The sequence below is a fragment of the Salmo trutta genome, chromosome 36 (assembly GCF_901001165.1).
Source record: "Salmo trutta chromosome 36, fSalTru1.1, whole genome shotgun sequence".
NCBI lineage: Eukaryota > Metazoa > Chordata > Actinopteri > Salmoniformes > Salmonidae > Salmo > Salmo trutta.
This window is the reverse complement of record NC_042992.1, coordinates 32,675,961-32,688,272: the sequence shown is the minus strand read 5'-3', so window position 1 is coordinate 32,688,272 and position 12,312 is coordinate 32,675,961. Positions and strand designations below refer to the sequence as shown.

The following is a 12,312-nucleotide window of genomic DNA, read 5'->3' as shown; positions in this document are numbered from 1 at the left end:
AGAACAAGGTAAAGATTAAGACTGTTCAAAGAAAACAGAGAGAGAGAAAAGGTATGGAAACGAAAGGGGAAAGAACGAATGTAACAGGGTGAAAAAACGAAAGTATAGAGAACGTAAGAGGGCCGTAGAGATGACTGCCAGACGGGCATCAGTCGTTCACTCACGGGCAGCATGACAGACGTTCCGGGGGGGCCAGGGATGCCATCGGCACCAGGGATACCAGCCTTTCCAGGGATTCCCTACAGGAGGAGATACCAGCACAGCACAGTCAGCCACCACAACAAGACAACCACATCAACCTTAGACAAACAACACATAAAGTTTAACTTGATCAGAAACACAGATATACAGTAGATAGTAGGTAAAGTAGGACTCCCGAGTGGAGCAGCGGTCTAAGGCACTGCATCTCAGGGTTCGAATCCAGGCTGTATCACAATAGAATACCGTGTTTGGGAGTCCCATAGGGAGGCGCACAATTGGCCCAGCGTCGTCCGGGTTTGGCCGGTGTAGGCCGTCATTGTAAAATAACTGACTTGCCGAGTTAAATAAAGGTTAAATAAAATAAAAAAAGACCCACCCTCTCGCCAGGATCACCAACAGAGCCAGGAGGGCCAGATGGGCCATTAGGTCCGGGGAGACCCTAAGGGAGAAGAAGAAAAGTTTGGGATAAGTACAGTAAAAAAAGGTATTCTATTCTATGAGACACATTTCAGTAGAAAGAGGTGGATGAAATGCACTTACTGCTGGTCCCTCTGGTCCTGGAGGTCCCTCAATCAACATACCCTGTGAAGAATGTAAAACATGGGGGACTGAGAGATAGTGGTAGTATTTCAGCATCAGACGTTGCTACTTATTTCCGGGGAATCCTCTGGTCTGGTGGTAACTCGGTGTTCGGGACAGCTAAACTGTTTCTTGTGAAACGTATGTTGACTACTGAATGTCGTGGTGCCCCCTGTAGATGAGGAGGTCACAGGAGTAGCTATAACAACTAAACGGCAACATAAATGGCAACTCACAGGCTCAAGGACAGCAGGCTCTCCCTTCTCTCCTTTTACGGCACTCACTGAGGCCTGAGGAAAACACACATGTAACCCACAATACAGCACAGTCAATGCATATGCTTACAGACCCGACACGCACTCAACCAAGAGCTTTGGTCAAACCTGTCGACATGGCGTGCAGCCAACAGAGTGAGGTAGAAATGATCATAGAGGTAGGAAATAGTCATAAAAGCAAATACATGAATAACAGTTGATTCACACGTCACCCAAAAGGTAGCTCAAAATTGTTCTATGGCGCGGCCTTGGAGAAATGAGGTGTTGTAGCGTTTGTTTGTAAAAGCAAGGGAACTATTTTAGAGGTTAACCATTTCTCAATGGCATCGCTTCATAGGACATTTTGTAGCTCCTTATCAAACTGGACAAATCAATGGATCATAATCAAGTTACAGAAAACATACCTGCAAAGGATGTGTGTTGGGTTGATAATACCACATACATAACATAGTATTAATGAGAGATACATTCAGTACAGACAGAATACTGTATATACTGTGGTCTTTACTACCCAAAGGCAAATGAACAGAGTGGGTTTGAATCATAAAATGGTCGCCAGAAATATTGCTATTTACAAGGTTGTAGAAGCAATAAAGTTCACCTGTTTTATGTCCAAAGTACTGTAATCTTAAGAGTACTCTAAAGAGACCACAGTGTCTAAACAAATAATGTAAATAAGTCCAGACCCTCATTGGGCGCCAACTTTTATCAACTCTCCTCACTAAAAAGTCTTCAGGGCATCCTTCCCTCGGGGCGACCTATAACCTCTAGCTTAATAGCAAGTCCAAATGGAGACATACACATAGACAGGCATTAAAAACAAATGAGATCCGAGCCAGATCATTTGCTGCGCCTTTAGTACCTCTTTGTGTATGCACACTAACTACAGTATACACCCAGTATACACAAATCCTATTTCAGCTCCTGCTAGGATTGAAAGAAAGATTTGGTGGAAGCGCAGTGACTTACGCCTCCCTCGTCTGTCACAGCGGACAGGGCGGGGCCCATGTAGCCGTCAGTCTCTCCCTCGGGCAGAGGCTCGTTGTAGTCCTTGTAGGAATAGTCGTATTCCTTCATGCCCAGGTCTCCAGTCACATACTCCTCAGTAAAGGCCTCAGCCTCACCACCTGCCTTGGCCAAATCTACCTCCTCTGCCACCAACGTCTCCTCCACCTGGGGCAGAGCGATGACGGAATGGAGGTGCCAACAGAGAGAAAAAGAGCAAAGAGAGAGATAGAGAAAGAGAGAAGGGAGAGGAAGACAGGAAGAAGAAAAAGATCATAGAAAAGAAATCCAAGACATTGACGAAATGTCAAGTGACAGTAAATGATAGATGAAGAAGCAGAGAGATACCGGGAGAAAAGGAGACGGCAGAGAGTGTGGTAAGTCTTACCTTTTACAAAACACAGACACTGACAGAGGGACATAGAGCATAGTGACACCTGGTGGACATCAAAGGAACATCCAGTTCTTCCGGTAATTTCCTCACCAAAGCATGGGAAGCTTAAGGCTCATTCATGCTCCATTAATATCTCCACCATTTTCATGAAGGGCCTTCTGGTCTTTGAAGTCATCATCTCTTACAAATGTAGGCATATTTGTGTTGATTCTTAAACTTATAATAATGGCATGTTTCCACCAAAGCTTCTAGGGTTTATCACCAGCTTGTGTGTTTGTGTCTAATGATTGAGTTAACTGAAAAGGAAGTAGAATAACTGTGGGCTAGCAATACACTAATATGTCATACAGTATAATATTTTAGTGTACAAGACTCACTGACACACACACACAAGAATGAGGTGAAGCCCCCCCCCCACTTTGTGAAAACAAAAGCAGCTGCTATTATGCAAAGCTATTACTATGTTACTTTTCTCTATTCAACTTACCACCGCTGGTTATGTAAAACATTATGTAACAGGTTCAACATTGATTATATAGATACAAATGACTGAATAGAATGCTGGCTATTGAAATAAAGGAACCGATTTATTTCTCAATAGAAAACAAATCTCAGATTTTTTTCCCCCAATGATTTACCATTTCTTCTTTGAAGATAATAATTTAAAAAACTATTCATATAAAATAAAGAGAACACATACAACAGAACTGTGAGGAAAGAGTCACATTCCGGCTGATAGGGCTGAGGATAGCCACTATAATTCTCTCAACAAAACGCAGCTCCATACGCTGTCAAACAAGAGTGCATGATATCCATTCCTTCGCTGTGTATATCAAACATTCTTATGCGACTCCCATTTTCTCAAGATTGTTGTTCTTATTTCAAGACTAAATGTGTTATCAAATAGAATCTTGATATGAGAACAAAAATAGGATCTTGGGTTTAGGGAAAATGAGAGCCACATGAAAATGTTTGATAGGCCAAAATGAATGTGGCGCATTCCTCTTTGAAAAAGTGTGGCATGTCTCATGGCTCTGGTGGCAACAAAATGGGTAGGAGTGTTATGTTGCGTGACAACCTGTTATGACTACTTTGTTGTACTACAGGATGGCTGGGCTCACCTCCACATAGAGACTACTAGGAAGTATATAATAGTATCTAATAATTCATGTTGTAATGACTTTAGCTGGGGAGTCTTTTGAACTAGTGTGATATCGATGGCGTCTTCTCCCACTGTTTTGCTATGTGCGGTTTACCTGGGCAGTGGTCCCTTCTTGTCCAATCACCTCACTCTCTGGCTGTAGGACCGCCTCCTCGTAATAATAATCCGTCTCTGTAGGGGTGTGGCCAGCCTCAGAATTTGCAGTTTCTACATCCTGATTGGTCAGGTCAAGAAGAGGTGAGGGGGGGGGGGGACCAGGGTAGAGGTAGGCGGGTTTGAATGAGAAAGGGTGGTTAGTTTTAAGATGGTCAGTATTATGACTGATGTGTTTAAAGAAAAGGATGAGACACATTACAGGGGATGTTTGTCAGGTAAAAAGGGCAAACATCAAATCGTTTTGCCAAAGAGTTCTCAGGCAAAACATGTTTTCAAAGTTTAGAAATGTCACTTTGAGCTAGAAATACATTTTAGCAGTTCAAAAAATCTTGATGATTAGAAATGTTGCCATCCGCAAGATTTAGGAACTGTCCATGCTAAAATGTATTTATTGAATTCCTGAAAAACATCTGTAAAAAAAAAAAAGAGCCCCAAAGCCACGATAGGTTCATTAGGTCAAGTCTGCTCTTCTGCTGATGTCAGAAGGTTGGAGAAGGCCTCAACTTGACCAATCCTGGTGAGATGGATTATCACTGTTATTAATAGTGGATGCATATTTTGTTTGGTCTCCTCTATGAAATGGGAAAGACTTTAACCAGAGACACGGGAAAAAGTTTCAACCACAAAAAGCAGCCTCACAGAATAAGTTCAACGAGTTCCAAATAACCTCAGAGCAGAGATATTCACAATAACTAAATACTTACTCATTTTTCAAATCAGTACACACTTATCTGATAACTGTAATACATATGGCTTTGACATACATTTTTCTTTACCATCTTAGAGCTTCATTACATTGACATACTCGCCCATCTCAATTCGACTTGCATGTTAATAGTAATTGAGCCAGAGGTTTACGATGTGCACTGAGTGGAGTTGAACTGAAACCTAAGCATTTTTAGCGTGCTTAGCTTCTGTGAGACTGCTTCATTCATATTTCATTCAAATATGATCAAGACAGGGACACGTCTTCGAGAGAACCCACGTTTGGGAGAAGAGAGAGAAATGGGAAAAGTTGTATTGTATTGTCTACAGATTGTGTGGGTACATATGTTTTATGTCTCCTTCTTCTGTGTAAGAAACGCATGCACACAGGTCAATCACTTCACTAGCGCACCACTCATTATAACGGAATGATAAAAAAGACACAACAGGCCTTGTGTGAACGCTGAGAACAGGTTCTGAGTTTCAGGAGCTTTGAAGGGGAGTTTGTAAGGAAACGGAGAGGAGACTGTTCAGATAGCCATGCTTCAATATGACAGTCTGTTACACCGCTATATCATATAGGTTCTCACCATCATACTGATCATATGATATATAAACGGAGGAGAGGGTCCAGGTTGGTATGAGCCAACTTCCTTTCTGAGGACCAGGTAGTCCACCACCTAGCTAGGTTTTTACACTCAATTCTATAGCTGTTAGTGGATCAGTCGAAAAAAAGCATTGCAGTCACAATGAATGCAAATTCATCAAGAGCGTTTAACTGTGCAGTTTTAGCTTTATAGATGTTAAATCCAAGATTTGTAAATTATATGTATCATTTAGACAAGTATAAAACAGTTACTTCTTATATAGATATGAATATGAAGCAAATAAGGCTCACAGCTTTTTAGTATTACTGTAATCTATGTACGTCACATACCCATAGTGAAGGTATGTATCGTTGTATAAAAATCTTCTCCGCGGACCAAATTCATTTGAAAAATGTGCCTAAAAAAGTATAAACTCTTACACCTAAAACGAGGCACTAAAACTATCATCCATTTAAAGCAGAACTACAAGCCTGCTTGTTGAACAGACATTTGCAGTAAAATCTGGATGGAGAACGACCTGGTTCCCAGAAGGGATAGCTGGAAGATACAGCTCTGGACTGCCACCATGGGCTCTTTGTTTGTACCTGTTGATAACCGTTGCCCGTTTTCTTCTTTGGTTTTTCCGGCACAGGGATGACGGTGCCACTGTATGCAGTCTTGCCGAAGGGAGGCATTTTTTGGGTCATCGATTTGACGTTATTTACATCAAGCACCACCTTGGTTCTCTCTGGCTTAGGGGAAGCAGGTTCTGGGCTTGGCAGCTCTTTCTTCGGTGCAGGTTTGAGGAAGGGAGGAACTTTGATGACAACTGACTCTCTTGGTTTGACTTTAGTGATCTCGGTTTTCGCTTCCTTAACCTTTGTGACCTCGGTTTTTACTACTTTAACTTTGACTTCGGTTTTTGCTACCACTACTTTGGTTTCTGCTTTTCCTGGTTTCACTTTGCTTACCACAGTTTTTTCTACTTTAACTTTAGTGACTTCTTTTTTTGGCTGGGCTTTAGTGGTTTCAGGTTTTGCTGCTTCTGTATTGCCATTAGCTTTTTTGTCACTGCCACTTTTGCCATTACCACTCACTTTCTTATCCTCAGCGGTTTTACCATTGCCATTAACTTTGGCCTCACCATTTACTTTCTTCTCAACTACAGGTTTGGCATTGACCTTGGAATTACTATTTACTCTCTTCTCAACTATAGGTTTGGCATTGCCATTGATTTTGGCCTCACCATTTACTCTCTTCTCAACTATAGGCTTGCCATTTACTTTTTTTTCACCCTTTTTCGCAGCAGGTGTGGGCTTGGCCACTGGTGTGACTGTAGTGGGTTTGATCTTGTTCAGGAGGACTTCAATTGCAGTAGGTTTGGCTTTGGCTGGTTTGGCCGGGTAAAGCTTGGCTTTGGTGAGCTTGGTGGCAGCAGGTACGGCTTTAGCTGGTTTGGCTGTGGCCTCAAGCTTGGCATGCTCTGCTTTCGCAGGTTTGGATGAGGCAGGTTTTGCCGACTTAACTACTACAGGTTTGGGAACCTTAACGACTACAGGTTTGTCCGCCTTAACAACTACAGGTTTTTCTGCCTTAACGACTACAGGTTTTTCTGCCTTAACGACTACAGGTTTTTCTGCCTTAACGACGATAGGTTTGGCCGCCTTAACGACGATAGGTTTGTCTGCCTTAACGACTATAGGTTTGTCCGCCTTAACGACTATAGGTTTGTCCGCCTTAACGACTATAGGTTTGTCTGCCTTAACTACCACAGGTTTGCGTTTGTCAGCATTGCCATTGGCACCCTTCCGTTGTGCATGCGTGTTGGTTGTGTTGTGTTGTAGTTTGTGAGGGTGGGTGGGTGTTGAGAGAGAGGAGAGGTAGAGAGATACATTGGGGGTGGGAAGGGATGAAAGCACAAAGGATGGATAGATGGAGAGAAAGACAAAGGTGGATGTTTTGAGACAGTGATTTAAAGATGGCTTAGGCTTGGGTGATTTACTGAGACTGTTCTGGCATTACTGGATACAGCAGAAAGTGGGCAAAGGTGCTTTACAGTTCCTATAAAGAAAAGCTGTTTCAATGTAGCACAGGAAAGATGGGAACTGAGCATTTTAAAGCCAATTGAAACCTTGACTAATCGGAGCAAGGTAGGAATGGTGCTATGTGCCAATGACAAGACTTAAATTACAACAGGGGTCAGTGTAGAATTATATTTTGGAAGTCAATGTAATACAATGTGTAATACTCAGCTCCTACAGTGCAATGGATGCTGATCTCTCCAGTAATGCCATTCTCCATATTAAAAAAGCAGCATCTCTGGGCTAATGACAAATGGAGCCTGTGGCTTGCGGAGGCACTGGGGATGTAACGGTCAGGTAAAGCTGTAGCCTCTGATGCACTGAGCCGTCCAACTGCGAGAGAGCTGTGAGCTTATAGCCACAGAGAAGCAGCAGCATTGGGTGTCAGGCGAACAAAAGTTTGTTTTACTGGGCCGTGATCTGATATTTCAACTAGTGAAGAAAATACACAGATGGGAACAGATATATTCAAATTCAGGCAAATACAAAAATATGTACAGTGTGTGTGCATATATGTAGAGAATAGCTCATTGGACATGCTGTGGGAAACATGTATATTACACATAATGAGATATAGGCAACAGAAAAGGGACATTGAAAAACACAGGTATTTAGACAGACAGTTAAACTGAGGCACAGAGAGATTGACAGACAAATGGGCAGACAGGGGCATATTAATGCCAGATCCAGAGGAAATGCAGAACCATGGATGTACAGGGGGACAGACACATTGATACCTTATATTGACCAAAAGACAGGTTACATAGTCAAATATGTGGAAGCATGCAGTAACATTTATACATATGAAAAGCAGAAATGCAGTGGTTAATCCCATAATGAATCAGACATGCAAATGATGTTAATACAGACACATCTGATACGTGACAGCCCTTTCTCACCCACTGCTGTCTGAGTTGAAGAGTCCTTCAGCATCCTCAGCGAGTCATTTTATACAAATGCTCCATTGTTTTGTCATAACTGAGACTCAGACCCAGTGATATGACGTATGAGTCTCTCTTCAATGCTTACTTTCATACAAAACATGTACTGCATTAGGTTGTTATTTCCAAGTTGAGGGTAATAATCATATGAGCAATTGCAAAAAATGATAGCAAAATATATAAAGTCCATTGTTTTGTATTCATTCATTTTCCTTCCTTCTCTTGACAGTTGGTCCGGCCCAGTGTGGACAGAGAATAAGGGAGAGAGGGGCAGTATGGACAGAGAATAAGGGAGAGAGGGGCAGTATGGCCAGAGAATAAGGGAGAGAGGTGCAGTATGGACAGAGAATAAGGGAGAAAGGGGCAGTGTGGCCAGAGAATAAGGGAGAGAGGGGCAGTAAGGACAGAGAATAAGGGAGAGAGGGGCAGTGTGGCCAGAGAATAAGGGAGAGAGGGGCAGTATGGACAGAGAATAAGGGAGAGAGCGGCAGTGTGGCCAGAGAATAAGGGAGAGAGGGGCAGTGTGGCCAGAGAATAAGGGAGAGAGGGGCAGTATGGCCAGAGAATAAGGGAGAGAGGGGCAGTGTGGCCAGAGAATAAGGGAGAGAGGGGCACTGTGGCCAGAGTATAAGGGAGAGAGAGGCAGTGTGGCCAGAAAATAAGGGAGAAAGGGGCAGTGGGACAGAGAATAAGGGAGAGAGGGGCAGTGTGGCCAGAAAATAAGGGAGAGAGGGGCAGTATGGCCAGAGAATAAGGGAGAAAGGGGCAGTGGGACAGAGAATAAGGGAGAGAGGGGCAGTGTGGCCAGAGAATAAGGGAGAGAGGGGCAGTGTGGCCAGAGAATAAGGGAGAGAGGGGCAGTATGGACAGAGAATAAGGGAGAGAGGGGCAGTATGGCCAGAGAATAAGGGAGAGAGGTGCAGTATGGACAGAGAATAAGGGAGAAAGGGGCAGTGTGGCCAGAGAATAAGGGAGAGAGGGGCAGTAAGGACAGAGAATAAGGGAGAGAGGGGCAGTGTGGCCAGAGAATAAGGGAGAGAGGGGCAGTATGGACAGAGAATAAGGGAGAGAGCGGCAGTGTGGCCAGAGAATAAGGGAGAGAGGGGCAGTGTGGCCAGAGAATAAGGGAGAGAGGGGCAGTATGGCCAGAGAATAAGGGAGAGAGGGGCAGTGTGGCCAGAGAATAAGGGAGAGAGGGGCACTGTGGCCAGAGTATAAGGGAGAGAGAGGCAGTGTGGCCAGAAAATAAGGGAGAAAGGGGCAGTGGGACAGAGAATAAGGGAGAGAGGGGCAGTGTGGCCAGAAAATAAGGGAGAGAGGGACGGTGTGGCCAGAAAATAAGGGAGAAAGGGGCAGTGGGACAGAGAATAAGGGAGAGAGGGGCAGTGTGGCCAGAGAATAAGGGAGAGAGGGGCGGTGTGGCCAGAAAATAAGGGAGAGAGGGGCAGTATGGCCAGAGAATAAGGGAGAAAGGGGCAGTGGGACAGAGAATAAGGGAGAGAGGGGCAGTGTGGCCAGAAAATAAGGGAGAGAGGGGCAGTGGGACAAAGAATAAGGGAGAGAGGGGCAGTGTGGCCAGAGAATAAGGGAGAGAGGGGCAGTATGGCCAGAAAATAAGGGAGAGAGGGGCAGTGGGACAGAGAATAAGGGAGAGAGGGGCAGTGTGGCCAGAGAATAAGGGAGAGAGGGGCAGTATGGCCAGAGAATAAGGGAGAGAGGGGCAGTATGGCCAGAGAATAAGGGAGAAAGGGGCAGTGGGACAGAGAATAAGGGAGAAAGGGGCAGTGTGGCCAGAGAATAAGGGAGAGAGGGGCAGTGTGGCCAGAGAATAAGGGAGAAAGGGGCAGTGTGGACAGAGAATAAGGGAGAGAGGGGCAGTGGGACAGAGAATAAGGGAGAGAGGTGTGTGTGCTGTACCTGGTCCCCCAGTGCCCCCACATTGTAAACATACCTACACATACTAATATATACGACAATGACAACATGTAAATGACATTAATACAACATTAATAACACAATGTTAATACAATGTGATAGGTGAGGTGTAAAGGGGTGATGTCAGAGGATGAGTGGTCATGTGAATGACACCATGAGAAGGGTAGTATAACAGAGGAGAGTATGGAGAAACAGAGTGACAGTGAGAGAGGCATGGTGACCTAAACTTATTTAATATGATATTGAAATAAATGTAACATACAAATTTAACTTACAAAAGGGATGTCTTACAGTAAGAAAAAAATGATGTCATTCTTTTTTCATGTACTGAGCCTAACCCTATTTGCCTTCACACCTCTTTCTCTGTGTCTCTCTTTCTCCCTCCTCTCTCCCTCCTGTTCAGTAGGGCCCCTTGGTCGGGGGGGGGGGGGCTGTTGTTTCCCAATAATAATAATAGAGGTACTGATGGTCATCTTACTCCTCATCAAAGTACTGAGAGAGATGGGGGTATGGGTAAGAGGGTCGTACAGGCAGAGGAATGGAGGCAGTGGAATGAAGGACAGGAGGGGCGAAGAGTGAGTTTCAAAGGCAGAGAAAAGTAGAGGGGTGGACAGGAAGGCAGGAAAGGAGAAATGAAGGGGGAAATGTGGTGGGGATGAGTGCATTGGAAAAGAAAAGCAATGTTTTTGGATTCATTAGGACTCCATGTGTTGATTAATGTCTGGAGAGCTAGTAACGGAGACACACGGAGGATCTTAATGAATGAGAAAACAAACGCAATGAATAAAACCACACCGATTTATATTCATTCAACAGCAGCATTGCTAATACGTGTTTTCTGTGATCGGTGCATCCAACGCGATACTTCTCCCTATAGTCATGAAATGAAATGTAGAGAAGCAGGCTACTTGTATCATCCTCTTTCCCCGACCTTTCTGTCTTCCATTTTGTTCTAAAACAGCCTTTTATTCAAGTTGAGTTCAAATCAACTGCGATTCAATGCTTGTGTGTCTATATTGAAATAAGTCTTGCATCAGGATTTCAACAAACCCAAACAAATTAAAAACGACACTTTTCCCCAAGAGGAAACAAATGGCATGAATTGACTTCTGATCAGTTTCTCATCAGTTTGCTTGTATTACTGAAGTACTACGGCCTTGTTTTTATTTTGTATTGTTTGTGGTGGTAAAGAAAGTGCTCTGCTTTAATTGAATTCCCTCAGAACACACATAGGTGAGGAGGAAAGTGGATAGATACAAACTCATAATGCGAGAGGACAGAGCAGCACTTTGATTCCTGGAGCTGTAGATGGCTGGGGATGATGAGGCCTCACTGCCTTTAGTGAGCAGAGGGTTTTGTGTGGACATCCCTTCATATCAGTGTATATTGGGGCTTAGGATAGCAGTATTGTACTGCACTATGCTATCCTGTGTTGTGTTGCACTGGGTTGTGTGGTCCTGAGTTGCTTCATGCTGTGGTCGTGATGTTTGAAGTAGCTGGACTGCATAGGGAGACTCTAGTGACGTGAGCTCCATTGATACTAAGTGGTAAACGTACTGTAGAAAACTGTTGTGACTCGTGGTGGTGCATTGGGGAATCCTAATTCACTTCCAGGTTACTGTTCAGTGTACGTGGTGTTTTGCTGTGTTACTCACGTATGTGTTGGGGTCCTGGGACTGGGTCTTGGGTAGGGGGGAGTCACAGTCGGGGCTGTAGTGTTCACAGAAGTCATAAGCAGCCTGAGGGTTGGATGCAATCAGCAGCTGTTGGATATCGCCCTGTGGGAAATAGAAGACCAACAGAAAGCCTCGTTGAAATGAGAAGCAATATCATTTGAATCAGTTCCTGAGCTGAAAGCAGATCCGCTGCCTATGAAGGGAGAAGGGTTGATCAGGTTTTTGCTGGACAAACAAGAAGAAGAACAACATGAAGGTTAATGAAGAACATTATTGAGTGGTTGAGCTTGGTAATAACATAACATGGTAGCCTATTTACTGAAGCAGATCTTAATGAAAGTGCTACCACTACAACAGACAGTAATGGTAACCGTGTCCCAGGAGCCTCCACATTCCTTTCTACCTATCAATGTTCAGGAAGGAGAGGAGACGAGAGAAGATAGCAGTCTAATAATATTGGGACAGGTATATATCTATGGTACTAGTGTCATGTATATCTCTATGGTTCTAGTGTCATGTATATCTCTATGGTACTAGTGTCGTATATCTCTATGGTACTAGTGTCATGTATATCTCTATGGTACTAGTGTCATGTATATCTCTATGGTACTAGTG

The 12,312-nt window shown here is 43.9% G+C and overlaps 1 protein-coding gene across 6 annotated transcripts in view; it reads right to left on the bottom strand.

Annotated features, from left to right (window-relative positions):
- The window catches only part of LOC115175910 (collagen alpha-2(XI) chain), a 44,764-nt gene that overhangs the window by 18,688 nt on the left and 13,764 nt on the right, over positions 1 to 12,312 (bottom strand). Inside the window, exons 5-12 of one of the 6 annotated variants that reach the window (XM_029735545.1) lie at positions 11,677 to 11,799; positions 5,670 to 6,869; positions 3,711 to 3,830; positions 2,025 to 2,228; positions 1,017 to 1,070; positions 742 to 783; positions 578 to 640; positions 165 to 239 (exon numbers count right to left, since the gene is read on the bottom strand). In XM_029735545.1, coding sequence (XP_029591405.1) covers positions 165 to 239; positions 578 to 640; positions 742 to 783; positions 1,017 to 1,070; positions 2,025 to 2,228; positions 3,711 to 3,830; positions 5,670 to 6,869; positions 11,677 to 11,799 — 1,881 coding nt within the window. The remainder of the gene's footprint in view (positions 1 to 164; positions 240 to 577; positions 641 to 741; positions 784 to 1,016; positions 1,071 to 2,024; positions 2,229 to 3,710; positions 3,831 to 5,669; positions 6,870 to 11,676; positions 11,800 to 12,312) is intronic. The other 5 variants (XM_029735546.1, XM_029735548.1, XM_029735549.1 and 2 more) reach the window with 5 other exon arrangements.